The 19,879-nt window shown below is 39.5% G+C and overlaps 1 protein-coding gene across 3 annotated transcripts in view; it reads right to left on the reverse strand.

The window, feature by feature from the left end:
* The window catches only part of txndc16 (thioredoxin domain containing 16), a 115,301-nt gene that overhangs the window by 79,622 nt on the left and 15,800 nt on the right, over positions 1-19,879 (reverse strand). For all 3 annotated transcript variants that reach the window (XM_072568716.1, XM_072568714.1, XM_072568715.1), the window contains exons 6-10: positions 18,738-18,859; positions 17,195-17,285; positions 12,862-13,018; positions 11,520-11,686; positions 10,958-11,018 (exon numbers count right to left, since the gene is read on the reverse strand). In XM_072568716.1, coding sequence (XP_072424817.1) covers positions 10,958-11,018; positions 11,520-11,686; positions 12,862-13,018; positions 17,195-17,285; positions 18,738-18,859 — 598 coding nt within the window. The remainder of the gene's footprint in view (positions 1-10,957; positions 11,019-11,519; positions 11,687-12,861; positions 13,019-17,194; positions 17,286-18,737; positions 18,860-19,879) is intronic.

Consider the following 19,879-nt stretch of genomic DNA (forward strand, 5'->3'; position numbering starts at 1 on the left):
ATTAGTAATGGTCTGATTTGAGTGTGCACTGGCTTATCATGGACTGAATGTTTGTGTGCTGTTCCCTGGAGCTTGAGATCTGGGAAGGTTATGAACTTAATTTGCATTCTGGGAATCTAAGATGATTTTAAAAGAAAATGCCATTTTGTAGGACAGTGATGCTGGACATGTTAGCTGAGCGAGGTTACTTCATGGCCTTTTCCACATAGTTACGACTAGTCCCTCGTTGTGATGTACTGTTAAAAGGGAAGGTTATCTAGCCAAAGCAATTGGCCATTTGGCCTGGCTTGATCAGGGTTTCCCACTTTGATGTGCATGTAGCTTAATTAGTCAAGCGTACTCAGACCCGTCAATAAGTTTCTCTTCTTCTGCAAACTTTTGCCATTTTATTCCTGCTTATCTGCTTAAGGACACATAGCGTTTTTGTAATTTTAATATCGATTTCTGTATAAAGACAGCTTGTTTGCAGCATTAAAGGGAGTAACCCGAGAGATCTTTTAGGGGTAAGAGCTGGCGCCGCTACTCTGCTGATGGTTTCAGAACCTTAGCTCAAGCCCAGCTTGTGGGTGTCTATGTTATAGTGTAACATTGATGCCATTGGTAAATAAAGGTAATAATTTAAATTAAACTGTCTGTAAGAGTTTTATATTCATTATTGCCACAGAGTACGATCTCCAGGATGAACCAAGAGAGGCTTACAGGTCAAGTCCATCAGGGATTCGCTGAGCTGTCTCAAATAGGTACTTCAACAGAACTATGCACATGCAATCTAAGGTCTCTCTGCTCAGCAACACTCCCTAGAACCTTACCATTAAGTGTATAATTCCTGCCCTGATTTGCCTTTCCAAAATGCAGTACCTCACATTTATCTAAACTAAACTTCATCTGTCACTCCTCGGTCCATTGGCCCATTGGCTCTGCTCTGAGATAACCTTCTTCGCTGTCCACTACACTACCAATTTTGGCATCATCTGCACATATCCTATGTTCACATCCAAATCATTCATATGAATGATGAAAAGCAGTGGGTCCAGCAACGATCCTTGTGACATACCATTGGTCACAGGCCTCCAGTCTGAAAAACAATCCTCCACCACCACTGTCTTCTACCTTCAAGCCGGTTCTGCAACCAAATGGTTACTTCTTCCTGTTTTCCATTTGATCCTACCTTGCTAACCAGTCTACCATGAGGAACCTTGTCAAATGCCTTACTTAAGTCCTTAAAGATCACATCCACTGCTCAGCCCTCATCAATCCTCTTCGCTACTTCTTCAAAACACTCAATTAAGTTCGTGAGACATAATTTCCCATATACAAAGCCATGTTGACACTTCCTAATCAGTCCTGCCTTTCCAAATACATGTAAATCCTGTCCCTCCAACAACTTGCCCACTACCAATGTCAGGCCCACTGGTCTATAGTTCCTTGGCTTTCCCTTACTACCTTTCGTAAATAGTGGTATTACGTTAGCCAACTTCCAGTCTTCTGGCACCTCACCTGTGGTTACCAATGATACAAATATCTCAGCAAGGGGGCCAGCAATCACCTTTCCAGCTTCCCACAGAGTTCTAGGGTACACCTGATCAGGTCCTGGGGATTTGTCCACCTTTATGCATTTCAAGCTGTCCAGCACCTCCTCCTCTGGACGTTTTTCAAGATGTTGCTATTTACTTCTCCACTTTCTCTACCTTCCACATCCTTCTCCACAGTAAATACTGATGCAAAATACTCATTTAATATCTCCCCCATCTCCTGCGGCTCCACACAAAGGTGGCCTTCCTGGTCTTTAGGGGGCCCTCTTTTCTCCCTCGTTACCCCTTTGTCCTTAACCTCTTTGGATTCTCTTTACCCTTATTTGCCAAAGCTGTCTCATGCCCCTGATCTCCTTCTTAAGCATGTGATCAATTTCAGATTGGTTAGATAGTATCTCTTCAATTTATGATTCATTTCTTAAGACTGATGATCATTTACTGGCACTCCCTTTCTACTATCTCTACAATGGTTCTCCACACTGACATTCACTCCCGGGGCCATCCTTTTCATTATAGCTTGTTCTTGTCAGCTTACTAAGATTACAGAACTCTCCTAAGATAATGAGGATAATGAGGAATTGTGTGCCTGTTTACAGGGTATGTAGTATATCATATACCAATGATTAATATCATTCCAAATGTTCTGGGGAATTCTAAACTCTATCAATATATTTTAGTTAAAAACAGTACTTACTAAGGAAACTAAGAAGTCACTTTGAAAATACTTTTTGCTTCAGAGAAATAGGAGTCACATTAGCAAGAATTAAGTCTTATCATCATAGTGAATTATGTTAAAACTGAGGCAATGAAGAACCATTACAAAATATAACAAAATACATAAAAGTGAAAATAATAAAACAAGACTAATGACAGCACTTAATTCTAAAATAATACATAGAGTGCTACAGACCTTTGGCTAGAAAATCAAAACAATTTAGGACCTAGCTGTATCCTGATACCCAAAATGAACTTCACTTCAAAAAGGTCTTTGCAGTTTATAATAAGTCGTAAAAAGTGAGTCTTCCCCTGCATTAGATACAGGGTCTATTAGCCTCTGGCTAAAACATCCATGTCATCTTTGACAGAATGTAGCCACAGGCAAAGGCCTATGTGCTTTTAGCAGCACCATCTTTCACTGACTATAATCAAACAGAATATTAGATTAATATATGACTTACTATCCGAATATATGTTGAAACTCTAATTACTGACAAATTAACACAATCTTCCATTAGTGTTGAGCAAACTGTTAAGAGTACGCAGCAATTTTAGAATGTCGAATCTGTCAATCCCTGAAACCAAGTGCAAACAAAATATGCTGAACAAAAGAGTAGGAGGTAACAGTAAAAAAAATCTCATATTATATTACATAAAAATTATGCAAGCACCACAAATGGACTTAAAAGCCAAAAAAGGCACAAAATACTTATATCCTGGACGCAATTCACAATATTACAAAGCTCTATTCAATCAACTCACCTTTCCTGATGTTATGCACACATACCACAAAATATCCACAAGAGGGCAAATAAAAGCCTCTGGTACATCAGGAAAGCCTAAACCGTGAATGTTGACAAATCAACTGACTTTCGCAGCAGCTTCAGTTTGGTTCTTATATTACATCTATGCACACGCAATTTTTAAGAATAAAACCACTGGAAACCAGAAGCTGGGCAGGCTTTTACAGGCCCAGTTTTCAGGGCTGTTTTGGATAAGTGGGTCTTCAATGATGATGTTCAATTGAATTCCAATTCTGAGAGGATTAAAATGCTGACACAGCTTTTGCTTCCAGCCATAGATCCTGTTAAGGTCCAGGACAGCCATGTGCTTGATTCAAATCAGGTCAACAGGTACTTCAACACTATTTACTGACCTTCAATTTATATCCCTTAATACCATTATTCATTAAAAGTGTATCAGTCTCATTCCTGAGCATTGCAATTGACCCAACATCCACAGCACAGGGGAAGAGTATTTCAGGTTTTAAATTCATGAAGCATCTCCCCATGTCAACCTGATAATTGCCCTGCATCTAACACATCACTTCGTTTTATCATTTTAAACATTTCACCATAATTGGTTGTGTGTTCAGCAATGTTCCTTCGAGGAACACAGGAACAGGTGGAGGCCTTTCAGCCCCTCGAGGCTGTTCCACCATTCAACGAGATCGTGGCCTAACTCCACATATCTGCCTTTGGCCCATATCCCTTTGGTTAACAAAACTTTTATCTACCTCTATTTAAAACTAACAACTGATCTAACTGTCATTTGTGGAAGAGAGTTTCAAATCCCAACAACACTTAGTTTGTAGAAATGCTTCCTAACATCTCTCGCGAATAATCTGGCCCTAATTTTTAGATTATACCCTTTGTTCCAGAATCTCCTGCCAGCGGAAATAGTTTATTATCTACCCCGTCTTTTCCTGGTAGTATCTTGAAGATGTCTGAATTGTGTGGCTGTGCAGCAACCCAGATGTTCACACAAGGACGGAGTTTGTCAGCCCCTTTAAGTTACAACACGAATGCCCCGTGAAAAAAATTTAAGGGGAACCAAACATAAATGAATAGGCTCATGCAATATGAGAAAGATTAGAGGGAACATCTGTGTTCTGCAACAGCTGCCTGAGGCAAATATGCATTTGGAAACAAGGGTGCAGTGCCTAACTCCAAACCTTGTGAATTTGAACTTCAAGAAGGCTAAATTTGTTTGTTCCTAATCACATGAAGAAAATTATGACAGAAACAGTTAAAAAGCAGGAGGCAGCCTTCAAGAATTTATCAAATTCCCTTTGGAGGTTTCCAAAGAACTGTCAGAATTATTAGATCTCCTCCTGTGTAATTTCTATCAATTAGCAAAATTCTGAAACAGAAAATAATCTATTTCTCAATTGTGTCACTCATCTCCGAGCATATGCAAATCATTGTGCAGGCCTGTAATTTCCTATGATAGTCATGATGTTTTCATCTTATACCATTTCTCAACATCCCATCACTTCCATAAGAATAATTGGTAAATAGTTGTCTACTCAGGGACATGGGTTAACCTCTCACCATCTGGCTCATGACTTCAGTCAAAGACCTAGGCAGATAGGTAGCTTTGATATGCTGACAATCATACAAGAACTAGTACTCTGACAGAGCAGACCAATGGGGTGTACTGTCTTCTAATACAACCCCAAGGAAGTCTCAAGCTTTGTTACTGCATCCTATATGATTGGGGCTGTGGGACAAGGAAGAAACTGAGAAGGAACATCAAGAGAGGGATAAGGAAGTGGAGGTTGCAGATAGAAAGATAGGTCAACTGTGCTACCATTTACTAAAGCTCTAAGACAGGAGATTAATGGAAAGGTTTATTTTCAGAACAACACCTCGCTTCACCAAAGCTGGGTGGGGCATGGGGAGTCTGTGAAGGGGAGGGAGAATGAGGGGAGCTGTGAAGGGTGAGGATTGGTAGAATGTTTTATTCTTCCCCTTTTGGAAGGTACACCCATAAATCTGCAAAGCTTTGGTGAAGCTTAGGTGGAGGTAAGGCAACTCTTGGGAAAGGTATGTTTTTGTTCAAAAAGTGCATGAACTCATTGCGACTGGCAAACTTATCTAGGAATGTACGGAGTTAAAAGAAAACAATGCTAAGTATTTCATAGTGCATATAAACCATCATGGAATTTGTGCTTCATGACTGAGTTTCCAAAATATTATTTTCACAATGGGAGCACTACCAAGTGAACAATTTGATGGACATCTCCAACCACCACTTGTGTAAACAATCATTTCCATTCAATAAGGAATTGAGCACTTCAGGATTAAGTGCTTAAGTGAAATATTTATTATGTAAGAAATTAATTGAGATAATTTCAATGGATTAACTTTTTTTTCTATCTGTGAGTGTATTCCAATAGCGATGTCATCAATAGACACGATCAGCATTCTGAAGAACTTGTGATGGGTATGAGATGAGTTTATATGGAGAGGGAATGATAAAGGTAGGTGTGTAAAAAGTTTTCTATCAGAAAGATGTTGTGAAACTTGAAAGAGTTCAGAAAAGATTAAGGATGTTGCTTGGGTTGGAGGATCTGAGCTACAGGGAGAGGCTGAACAGGCTGTTTTCCCTGGAGCGTCGGAGGCTGAGGGGTGACCTTATAGAGGTTTACAAAATTATGAGGGGCATGGATAGAATAAATAGACAAAGTCTTTTCCCTGGGGTCGGGGAGTCCAGAACTAGAGGGCATAGGTTTAGGGTGAGAGGGGAAAAATATAAAAGAGATCTAAGGGGCAACGTTTTCACGCAGAGGGTGGTACATGTATGGAATGAGCTGCCAGAGGATGTGGTGGAGGCTCGTACAATTGCAACATTTAAGAGGCATTTGGATGGTTATATGAATAGGAACGGTTTGGAGGGATATGGGCCGGGCGCTGGCAGGGGGGACTAGATTGGGTTGGGATATTTGGTCAGCATGGACGGGTTGGACCGAAGGGTCTGTTTCCATGCTGTACATCTCTATGACTCTATGAGTTCACTTATTGGCTATAAAGAGCTATTGATGAATAAAGAGCTCAGGGGTTGGGTAAATGTGCACAGAATGGCACCTGCGGCATAAAGGACCATGGGGTGGGTAAATGGGCATAGGTTAGCATAGGAGACATGGGGCTATGGGCATTGGTGGGGAGGCATGGATGGGGCATGCTGATTGTGCTGGGATAATGTGGAATGACCAGGTGGGATATTTTGTTATTTAATCTGTGTTTTTAAGTTTTGACCACAGTACTACAGCCTCAAGAACTGGCACCTTCTTAAGATCTTCCTGGGTCACCTGCCCCAATTCCCACTATAGCCCTCTGTACTCCCTGACCAAAAACTGGAAGTGTGGGCAGCCAATTTTAACAATCGGTTCTGTGGAGCCAGGAACTCCCCTAGTGTGAGAAAAGAGAGGCTTTCATGTGAAGTTGGTGGCTCACCTGAAACATCTCTGGCCATTAATGGCCCGGTTCAGACTCTAACAATGTCAGCACTTGCCAGGGCAGTCTGGTACAAATATGGTTGCAAAGAAGGTGGGAGGTGGGCATGCAGTCATCCTGTGGCTGCACACTAAGCATCCCCCAGGGAACTACAAATACTTATGTGGCTGAATGCCTGCATTACGCACAATAGAAGGTTGCAGCAGTGGCGTGCTGCTCAACAACCATCTACCCAGGATCTCAGATTGTAAAAGGCTGAGGAGGTGCTGCACACTGATGTCAAGGTGAGAGCCTTTAAGCTTCCACTGAAGATATTAGAACTGTCTCCAGAGATTCTACTGCTGTGAGACCCTCTGCATTGCTTATAAACCTGATCACCTGCCCCACGGTTGACAACCAAATTTTGATGACATGCATCAAGGTCGCATGCAAGTTAGAATTGAAACTATCCATGCTTTGATGTTGCGCACAAGCCTGCTAACAGGTGAACTAATGCACCTTAGAAGGTGCTTAGTACACAACCTTCTGTTACATCTGTAAATTGGACCCTCAATGTCCATTTTACTCCCTACAGTAGTGCCAGCAAGTTTTACCTAGTTTCAGAAAAAGTGGGAAAACAAAGCCTAAATAGATACTTCCAAGGTTCGTGCATTTGAAGCGTTGTCTTCAACTGCACTTGCCTCTTCTTCATCTTCTCTCCCCAGACACTGCTCAGCTTCTGAGCATGAAATGGAACAGAGTAACAAGAGTTAGAGGCAAGGAATAAAAGAGAAAGATAAGTGATTCCTTAAAGCAGCAGCACTTGTCACTCAGTGTGTGAGGATAACAGTTCATTGAGAAGCAAAAGAAAGTATGATCCAAATGTGTTCTCCATGCTCAGCATTCATCACGCTGATTTACCCTCCACCCATGAAGTCCAAGGCTTAGTCTTCCAGTGAGGACAGCTCACAGATGGACAAACTCTTTGTCTGTATTCTTGTAATGAATGGCCACTTGTCCTTCAAGTGAGAGTATGAGAGTGTTGATCTAATAAGATGTGTTGAGGTGTCCATGGCAGGTCAAGTAATATATGTGAAAGATGGCATGGGATGGAGGAGCTAAAGCTAAATTAAAGTGAAGAGAGTAGCAGATGCAAACTGTTGGACTACAGTGATTAGGGAAGAGGCAACTTTTGAATAAGTTGTGCAGAAAGAAGAAGAGAAAAGATAGAGGCAGGAGTCTTACTTTAGTACCTCTTGTCAGTTTATCTAACATTTTTCTGCTTGATCCTGGTTGTGATGCATTTGCATTGATCTACTGTATATACTCTCTTTAAAATCGATCTCATTTTGGACAAAATATCTGGAATTTCCCATATATGTCATTTAAAGTCAACCCCAGTTCTTCACAAATAACAGATCAACATTTGTGAGTCAAGGTATTGTCCTGTAAATAAATGCTATGATGAGAAAATACATGTTGTTTATGCTATTATGTGTTTTGATGTACAATTTGGCATGAGAGTTTAAGATGCATCAGGTGACAACCTCCCTTCGTGAGCAGCTCAGCTGAGCTCAGTTCCTGTGTAGCACTTGTGGAATATAGTCATATACCTAGTTGAGGTTTTTAAATTTCATCATATTGTGTTAAAAAATGCCCTCTAGAAGAAACAAAAACTATACAGCAGCATTTAAACTGAAAGTTAATGAAATTGCAGAGAAGACATTATCTGTGTAGCAGCAAGAGAATTTTGTTTCAGAGAAACTTGAGAGAGACTGGAGAAAGATATCAAACCAACTTCAGAGAAAGCTAAAACGAAAATGTGCCAACAGCGGTAAACCTAACAAGTAGTCACAATGAGAGAAAAACATTGCTGAGTGGGTACTTGAAAATCATCAAAAAGGAAAATGAATTAGTCATGAAGCCATCTGAATCCATGCATGAAATGAATCAAAGAAAGATGGAATTTTGAATTTTAAGGCAAGTGCTGGATGGTGCACAGGGTTCATGAGAAGGCATGAATTAGTACTTCAGCAGAGAACTAAGATTGCACAAAAACTCCCTGCTGAACTAGAAGATATTACAGTTTCACCGGTTTACAATCAGAAACCGACAAAAGGAAGGCTACAAGTTATCATGCACTGGAAACGTGGACAAAACACCTCCACATGCTGGAAAATCGTACTGTGAACCAGACAGGAGAAAAAAAACAGTATTGGTGAACACCACTGACCATCAGAAAAGCAGATTTCCTTCAGTCCTTTCTTGTTATGGCTGATGACACCATGATAAAACCGATGGCTGTTTTTAAGAGAAAAACTTTGTCAAAGAAGAAATTTCCAAAAGAAATTGTTGTCTATATGCATCCACAACGCTGGATGGATGAAAATGGATGTAGAAAATGGTAAAGGAAATTTGGAATTTATGACCTGGTGGACTACGCAAGGAAAGAGTTTGCTCGTCTGGGACCAGTTTAGACCACATTGTTGCTGGTAACATCTAATCACATAAGACTGACGTAGCTGTAACTCCTGGCAGACTTACAAGTATATGCAACCAACAGATGTTATCAATAAGCCCTTTAAGGACATGATGAGAATAAAGTGGAATAACTGAGTGTGTGATGGAGAAGAAAACATACATGAAAAGAGGCTCTAATTACAGACAATGATGATGAAGAAGATCCAAACAATTATATCATTCATTCTAATGATTATGAAGCTTTATTCAGTGCTGAAGATGTTGAACAGGGAGAGTTTGCAGGATTTTGGTTAACTTTTTTGTTTGACATGTTTAAGATGTACCATGTAATTGTAACTTAAAGCCGTATTATATTTCTACTTCACTTTTTGTGTGTATAAATTAAACCTTATTGATTCATTTTTGTTTCTATTGTCTTTATCAGTTAATTACCATAATTTGTTGGTTTTTTTGGTCTTTATTCATTTTTAGAGATCAATTAGGCTTCTGCTAATAATACAGAATTTTGGACTCGAACATGAGTTTCCACCCTCAAAAGTAGTATTCATATAATAGTTGACCACATAAATGTAACCTTAAAAATCAGCCTAAAAAATTCAACTTTTACAGTACTCTGTCATCTCTCATCACTGATGCTAAGAAGATCAACTAGATCTCTTCCTTTCATTTCTCCTCTTGTTCACCTCCTCCACCAGCACTTTCAAAGTGAGATCCTGCACTTGGCATGATCTACCATTTTAGACTTCTGTGATTGTAGCTGACTGCAGTAAAAGTCAGAGTTTCTCTTTAAGAGGTGTACGCTATCTCTAAATGGAGACAGAAATATCTCACATTCCCAAAACTTATGAACAACCCAACTAATTTTGAAAGCCTGCTGTTGTAGAAAAAGATGGCTGGAGACTAAGCACAAGTAAACATGGCAGGAGTAACTTACTTCATTGCTTAAAGCCCATGTGAACACACAATGCACACCAAAGCAGGCTGCCTATTGTATCTCCATCTTCACCATTTGTAAAATCTTTTGTTCTAACCTTTTAAGGTCCAAATTGGTTGAATTTCACATGTGCATGCACAGAAATTCATTTGTCACAAATTTATTCACTTAATCTACCAACATCTCTTTTTAAATTGGAACAAGCACAGAGATTGCTGGAGATACTCAGCAGGTCTGACAGCATCTGTGGAGAAAGAAACCGAGTTAATATTTCAAGTTCAGCCTAACTCTCCTTCAGAAGAGGCCTCAGCAAATTTTATGCTTCCATCCTCATTGCTTAAAATGACGCTACAGTCTGTGTCATCAGCAGGTTTGGGTATGTGGCTTGCTATCATTAATATATACAATGATTTTTAAAATATTTCTGTGGGACATTGCCAGTCACATCCTGCTAACTAGATAATTTAACCATTAGTCTTTCTCTCTGTCTGATTCCATTCAGCCAATTTTCTAAGCAGGTCAACGACTTGTCTTCAATTTTATGAGCTTCAAATGTAACTAACACTTTCTGAACTGTAACTAATCTGCAAGTCCATATAAAAAGGTGAAGTGCATTCACATTCAAAATAAATTTAATAACTTCCATAATATTTCTGACATAAGCCCCTCAAATAAGATTGCAAGTCAAACAGTAAAACATCAGCTAAAACTGAGCAAACTCACAATATAAAAATGGTTTTTAAAGCTGACAAAGGAAGAAACAACCTGAATAGAGCTCAAGAATGAGTACCAAAGAATAAGAGGTAGTTGGCTGAAAGTGACACTGTTGATTGATTGTTCATGGAGGGTCAGAATGTGCACAATGCCAGAATCGCAGGCACAGTGAGGTTGCAGAAGCTTAAAGTGGTAAGGCCAGAGGGAAGGAAATCATTGCTATGGAAACACAGGTAATGTTGCATGGGAAGAATTTGCCAGAGGAAATCAGCAAGAAAGGAACTGGAGGTTAGATGAGCAGGATTCTGTGCAGTACAGGATGCAGAAAATGAAGTTTCAAATCATCAAAATAAATGACGTACCCCTCCAGCAGGTCTGTAGCCTACAGTGACATCTGCTGGCACATTAGGATGTAGCTGGATCCTGTTGAAGTTGAATGTAATCACTTACAAAAATAATTTTAAACATTCATAATAATAGCTCTATAAATCAAATTTATAGCAGAGATAATGAATGACTGGCTGAATAAACATTTATAATAATTGTCATTCTGCTGATTTAGTTGTAATTTTAAAGTATCATGCCTTCATTTGTATTATTAGATCCTACAGTAAATTTTAAAATTTTAAACATCTTCAGGCAGGTCTTCCACAACAGAAAGGACAAAACTATCATGTTCAATAGCATCTCAAAGCTGTGGGGATGTCTATCCTCGGATTGAGAAAAATGTAATAGTTTGGAGATGAGAAGGTTGTGCAACAATAAATAAAACATCTCAATTTTAACGAAGGGCACTCACTTAAATCCAACTTAAGCTTCAGAATAGAGAAAAAAAAATCACTGTTTGAGAAAGACCTTAGTTTTTTTTATCATTCTTTTACAAAATTATTTTTCTTATAAAACTGAAGTTATTCTGAATATTACCTTGACACTAATACAACTCCTGCGCTTCCCAGTAGCTGCCATGCGACAGATTCGGCAGTTATTCTGTCATGTTCATAGGTTTCTCTTTGTGTAAAAAGAAACACAATTGGCAGCTTTAACTGTACATGAATTGTAGATACTTCCTCTGGTGGACGATTAATCTCTGCCTGAAAATTTGGGAAAAATTGAATCCTAAATAAGACACGACTTGGAATATACTTATTATGCATAAATACTTTTTAAGCTCTTTGGGTGGAATTCTGTCCTTTCTGAAGGTGGCAGCTCGGGCAAATAATTGGATGAATTGACTCCACTGAGATATTCATCCCCTCCTTGCCACCTCAGCAATTAAGTTCTGGGCAAGAACATCTAGGGCGACCTTCTCAAAACGTCATCAACGAAGGCCTCAACTGGTCAATTTGACACAATTGGCATAAGGGCCTCAACATGCCTGCTCCCAAACTACCTGCCATCCCAGCAAGACAGAAAGGTGGATAGTTTCCCAACTGAGCAACTGACCTCCTGGGTTTGGAGAGGCCCTGTGACTACAGCATGTATGTAGGCAAAGGTGTTACCTCTGAAAGCGACTGCCCTTGCCTCTGACTCTACGCCCACTGACTATCACTCCATGACAAGAAGATTAAAAACAAAGTACTTTCTTGCAAACCCTTGATGAGCAAATCTCGACCAGCAGTCTTTAGGGCCAAGATGCTGCCAGTCTCTGATTTGACGAACAATTTCTGATGACACAGGATGCCAATGACAAGGCATGTGACAGGAAATAAAGCTTACCTAATCTCAGCCTGTCAGCTCTTAGCAAATGTATTGGGGCAAAATTGAGAATGCTCTCTCAACAATGGGTGGATGATGTGTTAGTGGACATCTAACACATGCGTTCAGCTGCCCCTGCTTTCGGCAGTCATAGGGCCTCTCCAAATCCAGCAGGTCACTTGCCCAGTTGGGGAACAATCCAACTTTTTGTCTTGCTGGGATGGCAGGTAGTCTGGGAGCAGGCATGTTGAGGCCACTGTACCAATTGTGCCAAATTGATCAGTTAGGGCCTTTGTTGGTGACATTTTGAGAATATCGCCCTGGATGTTCTTACCCAGAACATAACAAAAATGGAAGAAATCATACTCTATTTTCTCTTTTGGAAATCTATGTTTCAGGCTTAGGTTATGATAAAATGTGCGCAACCTTGACAGGGTCCAGTTTCTCAGTGTTTTCCATTCAGGCAATCAACCTTTATAAAATTACTTAGACAGAAACACCATAGATATTGGTTTAAAAATACATGAAATTTTTATATCAATGAATCCAATTTAATAAATACTTTTCTCACCACTAGCGGGGCCTCCAATATCTTAAGGTAGGAATGTATATTCACAGTAGTTAGTGGCTGTTTAAAATAGGTCCTCTTACATGGCTGATTCCTATCGGTAACCATCTTGCAATGGCAGAACCAAAGTCTGGCTGAAAACGTATCTGGATCTTTCAGGCTACGTAATAAGATTAAAAGAAAGTGAAAACTTTGCAATTAATGAGGCACAAAGGTGTTTTAGAACAAATACAGTGTTCTTGCAATGCACAGATCATGTAAGGGACAACATCAACATAAAAATAGCCTTCTATGGTATTTCTTACATCGGTCAATGTAAAGTGGAAAATGGCATGTGAATCGGCAGCAACTAGATATATAAAATCATAGCTTCTCCTGTTAATTTCTAACAGCTCTTGTTTGAAGCAAAAGGCAGAAATACCAGACCCTGGACTGGAAGAAACTGGAACCACCCATGGTCCATTCCTATGTATCAACCTGCATATCAAAAGCTGAGGCTGTTATTCTATTATTAAACTGAATTGAATTGAATAGTTTATTGTCACTTGCATTTTACAGAGAATAACAGTGAAAAACATCAAATGTCACCATAATCCGGGGCCATTTGAATAGTTTAAGAATAAAAAGATATAATTAAAAGAGAGTCTATTATCATTCCATTGCCTCCACTGCAGAGCCAGCTCACCAGCTACACCTGCATCTCTATCCCTCCTCTGCTGACTCACCAACATCTGTGTCAGACTCACCAACGTATATGTCATCACTCTTTTGACACCATGTTTTCACCACTGAGCCTACTCATTGATGCCAAGTCCCACACTGAATCCACACACAGCCCGCAAGACACCGACTTCGCCACCAACACCACCTTGCCGACAACCCCAAGTCTCCACTTCAGACCTGCAGTGACAACCAGGGAGCCCTGATCCCACTGCCAGCCAGGCTGCCGCTGCCTCACCAAGGGTCCTGCTCCAGCCACCCTCTTCCCACGTCGCCCGGCCAGCGCTGCCATCTTGGAAGGTCTACTGCTGCCAATGCCTCTGATCGCTGGAGGAACTTTGCAGCCGACCCTGAATACCAGGAGGACAGACTGCTGTCACTGCCACCACCTCCAATTGCCGGGGAAAGCGGTGTTGGCCAACGTCACCTCCAAACAGTGCTGCGCTGATGCTGCCAATTAACATGCCACAAAAGGCTTTGGAGAAAAGAAAAATAAATGAAAAAGCAAAAGATAAAAAGGAGCAGAAGTATAAAGGAAAAAAAGGAAGCAAGTGGGAGCTGATGAGCCCCACACAGCCCTGCCACTCCACTGCCATCTTGAAAATCTGACTAATTAACATTTGACTAGTTAGTTTGGAATTATTAGTCACTATAATCTCCAAGCAAACAAACTGCTGAGCCAAGGAATGCCAGACATTTGTGTGGGGGAGGGACTCTGCAACAGGAGCTGCCCTCACATCCCTGATCAATCCAGTTATGTGGAAACAACATTGTAATACACAACCTCCCCAAGACTGAATCCATTCAAAGCAGGATCAGGTAGGCAAGATCCCAGCAGTATATCAGGATCCACAGCCCAAAATTTACCATAGCACTTTTCGAAAGCTAGACCATCTCTGACATTATTCACAATTAGTTTGGGACCTGGAGTAACTGGACAACTATTACTAACTTGACGCAAAACTGCACAGTTTACTAAAGTGTTCTGTATCTCAAGATGAACAGAAGGTTAAAAAACTAAACCTTCAAATATTCATCATAGGTATTGGATATATTTGTAACAATGTCTTACCAACTCTTTACAAAAGCAATTCATTCTTCTCTTCCAGAGACCAAATTCTATCTGACCATCTCCAGCTTCATACAAAGTAAGTTGGAGTACAAGGGTTTTTTTTATGTTGTTCATGTAACATGGACATTGCTGGCTCAGTCCATATTTATTGTTTATCTCTAATTGCCTTGCAAAGATGGTGGCAAGTTCAATTCTTGAACCACTGCAGTCCTTGGAATGTAGGTATACCTGCAGAGCTGTTGGCAATTTTGACCTCATGGCAGTGATGGAACAGCAATACAGATCTATATCTGGATGGTATGTGGCTTGGAGGGAAACCTGCTGGTAATGCTGTTCCCATGCATCTGCTTCTCCTACCTTTCTGGGTGCTAGAGATTGCCGAAGAAGACTTGGTGAGTTGTTTCAGCACATCTTGTAAATGGTGCATCCTGTTGCACTGTGCATCAGTGTTGAAGGTGTTGACTGTCAAATGTAGTGGATGCAATGCCAATCAAGCAGGCTGTTTTATCCAGAATAGTGTCAAGCTTCTTGAGAGCTTTTTGAGTTTTACCCATCCAGACAAAAGGAGAGTATTCCATCCCCCTCCTAATTTACTCCTTGTAAATGGGAGACAAGAACTGGGGAGTAAGGAGGTGAATTACTCACTGCAAAGTTCCTAGCCTCTGACCTGATCTAGTGCCTAATATTTATATGCCTGGCTCAGTTCAGTTTGGGGTCAATTACTTGAAAGCGGAGGAATCAGAGTTGCCATTGGACAGCAAGGGGAAACGGTTAGATTATCTCTTGTTGGTCTCTTCTACTCCTCAGTCAAAAGGTGTGGCACTGGAAAAGCTCAGCTGGTCATGTAGCATCTGAGGAGCAGGAGATTTGACATTTCGAGCATAAGCTTATATTCAATACGTCTCCTCCTTGGATGCTGCCTAACCGGCTACGCTTTTCCAGCACCACACTTTTTGACTCTGATCTCCGGCAGCTGCAGTCCTCATTTTCTCCAATTGTCGAGTACTCGTTGTGCAGTGAAAAATTTGCTTGCCACTGATCAGCCCAGGTATTGCTACATACGAACATGGAATGCTTCAGTATCAGAAGAGTTGTGAATGGTGTTGAATATTGTGCAGCTATCAATAAATGCCCCCACTTCTGACTTCATCATAGACAGAAGGTTATAATTCCAGAACAATCAATTGAATTCAAATTTAATCATCTGTCATGATCGGATTTTAACCCTTGTCCCATCATTAGCCTGGTCCTCTGGATTACGAATCAGAAACATTATCACTATTTTACCACTTTACCCCATGTTATGAAATCTGAAACATAAGACTACATCTGTGTTTTTCAAGTGCAATGTCTCAACACTGTAAATTGGGGCATCCTGTTTACAATTCACCCTCCAAAGTTCCCTTTTTCCCATTTGAAAAAAAATATTGTTTTGCTTCTGGAGCAGAACACTCTGAACAGAGGTAACACTTCACTTAATGGATTTGTAATGTGTTTCAGTTGTAAATACCTTATTTACTACAGATTTTTATTGCATGATAATTCATGGGTGAAGTTTGAAAAATGCCTTAATGGCCAATCCCCAATAAATTAAATACAGAAATGAAACTGTCAAAATCCAAACTGCCCTAGTCCCCCCCATATGGGCATCTCAAATACAAGGGAGAGCTCTGCAGTATTTGTATAATAACTACTCGCAGAACTTGCTATTCAAGGTTAGAGTTTATCTGCACCATTGTAAGTACATTTTGAATGGAATAATAAGTTTTAATTACTTTTTGGCACCCAAATTTACATGTGCGGATTATCACTGACAGATTTTAGGTATTTTTGGAGGTTTCGGTAATTATTCACAATTCAAATGTTTTACTTTGTCTTATTCTTTTAATCCTAAATTTCCTTCCTTCTCTTTATTAGCGTTCTATAAACTAGATTATACTGAATCCAAGTTTCCAATTAAAGACACCTTCTGGCATTTTATACTCTGCATATTTAACTAAACTTTCTTTGGTCTGATTAGTTAGAGAAATGCTTCCTTTGTCCACACAGACCACAAAGGGCTTGTGCTAGACTGAAATGGATTTCTAATCACTGCAAGTTTCAGTGTGAAAGCCCAGAGAAAATCTGTGGTTAGTATAATGGTAATGTCCATTTGACTCTGACTACAAAAGGGGCCAAGGTAATTTTAGATTAGATTAGATTACTTACAGGCCCTTCAGCCCAACAAGTCCACACCAACCCTCCGAAGAGCAACCCACCCAGACCGAGTCCCCTACATTTACCCCTTCACCTAACACTATGAGCAATTTAGCATGGCCAATTCACCTAACTTGCACATTTTTGGACTGTGGGAGGAAACCAGAGCACCCGGAGGAAGCCCACGCAGACACGGGGAGAATGTGCAAACTCCACACAGACAGTTGCCTGAGGCGGGAATTGAACCCAGGTGTCTGGCACTGTGAGGCAGCAGTGCTAACCATTGTGCCAATTTGCTGCATTATAAGTTTATTAACACTGCTTTTCCAATTTTAGGTCCATACTTACTCCATGCCTTCCAAAACACTTCGCTCTGTGGTCAATACAAACTGATACTTAGTACCATAAACAAAAGCAGTTTCCATAATGGCTCTATGTTCTGAAACAAATCATAAATAATACATTAAGCATACAAATGCACACAATAATCATCATATTGAAAACAACAAATGGGTTTTTAGAGACTAAGAAGCATATTATTATTTCCCTAGCTCAATACTACTGATATATCTTGTCTAGTGCATACTATATTAGCTAAAGAACAGACTGGTAGAATAAAAATATCAATTCCAAGGTCAGGTTTTTGCGAAGATTTAACCATAATTTTTAAGCAATGCATTAAGACACAAAAAACATTATTCAGATGACAAAAGTAATCACCTTTTTGTAAAATATGTAAATTTCCCATCTTCTTCAAAAATTTACTAATGGGCAAAATTTCAAACAGAAAGAAACGGCAGTGAATAAAAATAGCTTGATTAGTAATGGATACAAGTCAGTGTTATCATTCCATGAGCACACTTTCAAGTGAAACAATAAGTAATGATTAGAGGTAGGCATTTCGATCTTCACTAGTTTCATCCTCTTAGGAAGTGCCTTTATTTCAGTTTATGGAATCACAAGGTTGTGAGAGTTTGTTTATATGTTTTCAAGCTGTCAGAACAGCACTGATTTAGGTAATCAGATCTGGAAAGGATCATATAGATCATCAAAACTGGAAAGTCAGTTTGATAAGAATTTAAAGAGTTAAAATCAGAGTGGTACTTTAGTATTAATTATCTGGGAAATAAGTTGAATCATTCTTTTTGCTGATGGTAAGATCTTTCTGTATTTTTGTCTCTTTAGTGCACTTTTTTTGGTAAGGAGTATTTACAAGTTTATGTAAATATGTTCCATGACTAGCCATCACAGTAATCAACAGCGAAAATAAAATGATATGTCCAGCCAGGTTTCACTCTAGTATGTGATATGCCTGGTGCATTCATCGTCTGGAAATGTAACAGGAGAAAGAGAACAAGGATGGATTAAAGTACTACAGTGGGACAAATGCGTAGATAAGGAATCCATCTTTTGTGTTATTCTGACTCCACTGAGGTATGGTATTTCCAAAGAGCTTGTCCATAGAGAGGTTATGCACCATACAGAACATCATGGAGATGTTGAGGAAAGCACTGTTATGAAGGAGGCAGAAGGGCTCCTGATGAAGGGCTTTTGACCGAAACGCCAATTTTCCTGCTCCTCGGATGCTGTCTGACCTACATTGCTTTTCCAGCACCAGTCTAATCTTGACTGTTATGAAGGATGTCATCAATGAATCTACCTAAGGTTATCTTTGTGCAGGAGCAGTGTGGATAATATCAATCAGAAGTGACAAAGAGGTTTCACCAACTCTGGCTAAAACAGGATGTTGTATAGAAAAAAGGGACACTAAAATAATTAAAATTTACTAATCAATTCCTTAGAATTAATCATTCTTCTCAGAATCTCTGGGCATTCTGGCAGAGTATAAAACAAATACACTACACTTAAAGTTAACTTGTTTTAACAATACCTGGAACACCGATTGCTCGTACAAATGTAAAGATGATGTCACCACGTCCTTTCATATCATTTTCAATGTCATGAAGATCCATCAATGAGTATACATACTTTATTTCATTGAACAGCAAAATACTATAACAAAGCAATAAATATTCAGAGTTGTCTGAGCAATTCACAACAAAACTAAGGAACTAGCTCATTGAAAAAAGATTTCACTGCAAATAAATCAGAAATACTATAATTGTAAACTTAACTGCAAATACCAATATACAATTAATCCTACAGGAAGGCAGCATAAAAACTCAAAACTTAGTAATTACTGCAAACTCTCAATGATATATTTACAAAGAGCTGTACAATATAAAAAGTACTATAATTGCAGTGTTAATTTGCAAGAAAGTGATTTTATTAAAAGAAACATTCACACTGATTTCAAGATGGTTATTCTGCATGATATTTGTAACCCTATCTGTTTTGGATACCAGAAATGTGAAAAATAAATTGTTTTCAAATAGCATGGTCTATTAGCATCACAGTTTCAAATAAAGTTTGAAAGCCCGCCCGATTTAATGTCATGTCTGTGTGAAGATGCATCCACCAAGGTTGTTTCAAGGATATGATAATTGGCCTCAGTAGACTGAAACTTAGCACTGAGCAAATGTTTCCAGTCTTGAATATTGCCCAGGATTCTTGCAAGAAAGCTTGTATACTGGCTCAGGACAACAAGACAATCAACTACAATATTCCCACAAAAAAGTAATATTTACTATACTTACATTTAAAGAATATTCTAAGGACATGATACCTGAGGTAGTTTGGAGAATTGCAACCCAGACAGTGTCTTTCTATAGGGGAGATGGGTAATTCTAGTTGGTAGGAAACATCTTGCCTAATGTTTACTAATGATGTCTGTGTAAAGTAAAGCTAAGTCATTACATTAGATATTCCCAATCTCATCACAACTGATAATTCAGTCACCATCCAAACAATGAACACATGACCAATAACACTCAAATTAAAATGGTCTCAGCATCTTTTCATGCATCAGACATATATAAATATTTTTAATCAGCCTGTTCAGACTTGTTATTACACACCTCTACAGTAGGTGAGGCTTGAACCCTGACCTTTTGGCCCAGAGGTAGGAACACT

Source organism: Chiloscyllium punctatum, chromosome 4, assembly GCF_047496795.1.
Source record: "Chiloscyllium punctatum isolate Juve2018m chromosome 4, sChiPun1.3, whole genome shotgun sequence".
Lineage (NCBI taxonomy): Eukaryota > Metazoa > Chordata > Chondrichthyes > Orectolobiformes > Hemiscylliidae > Chiloscyllium > Chiloscyllium punctatum.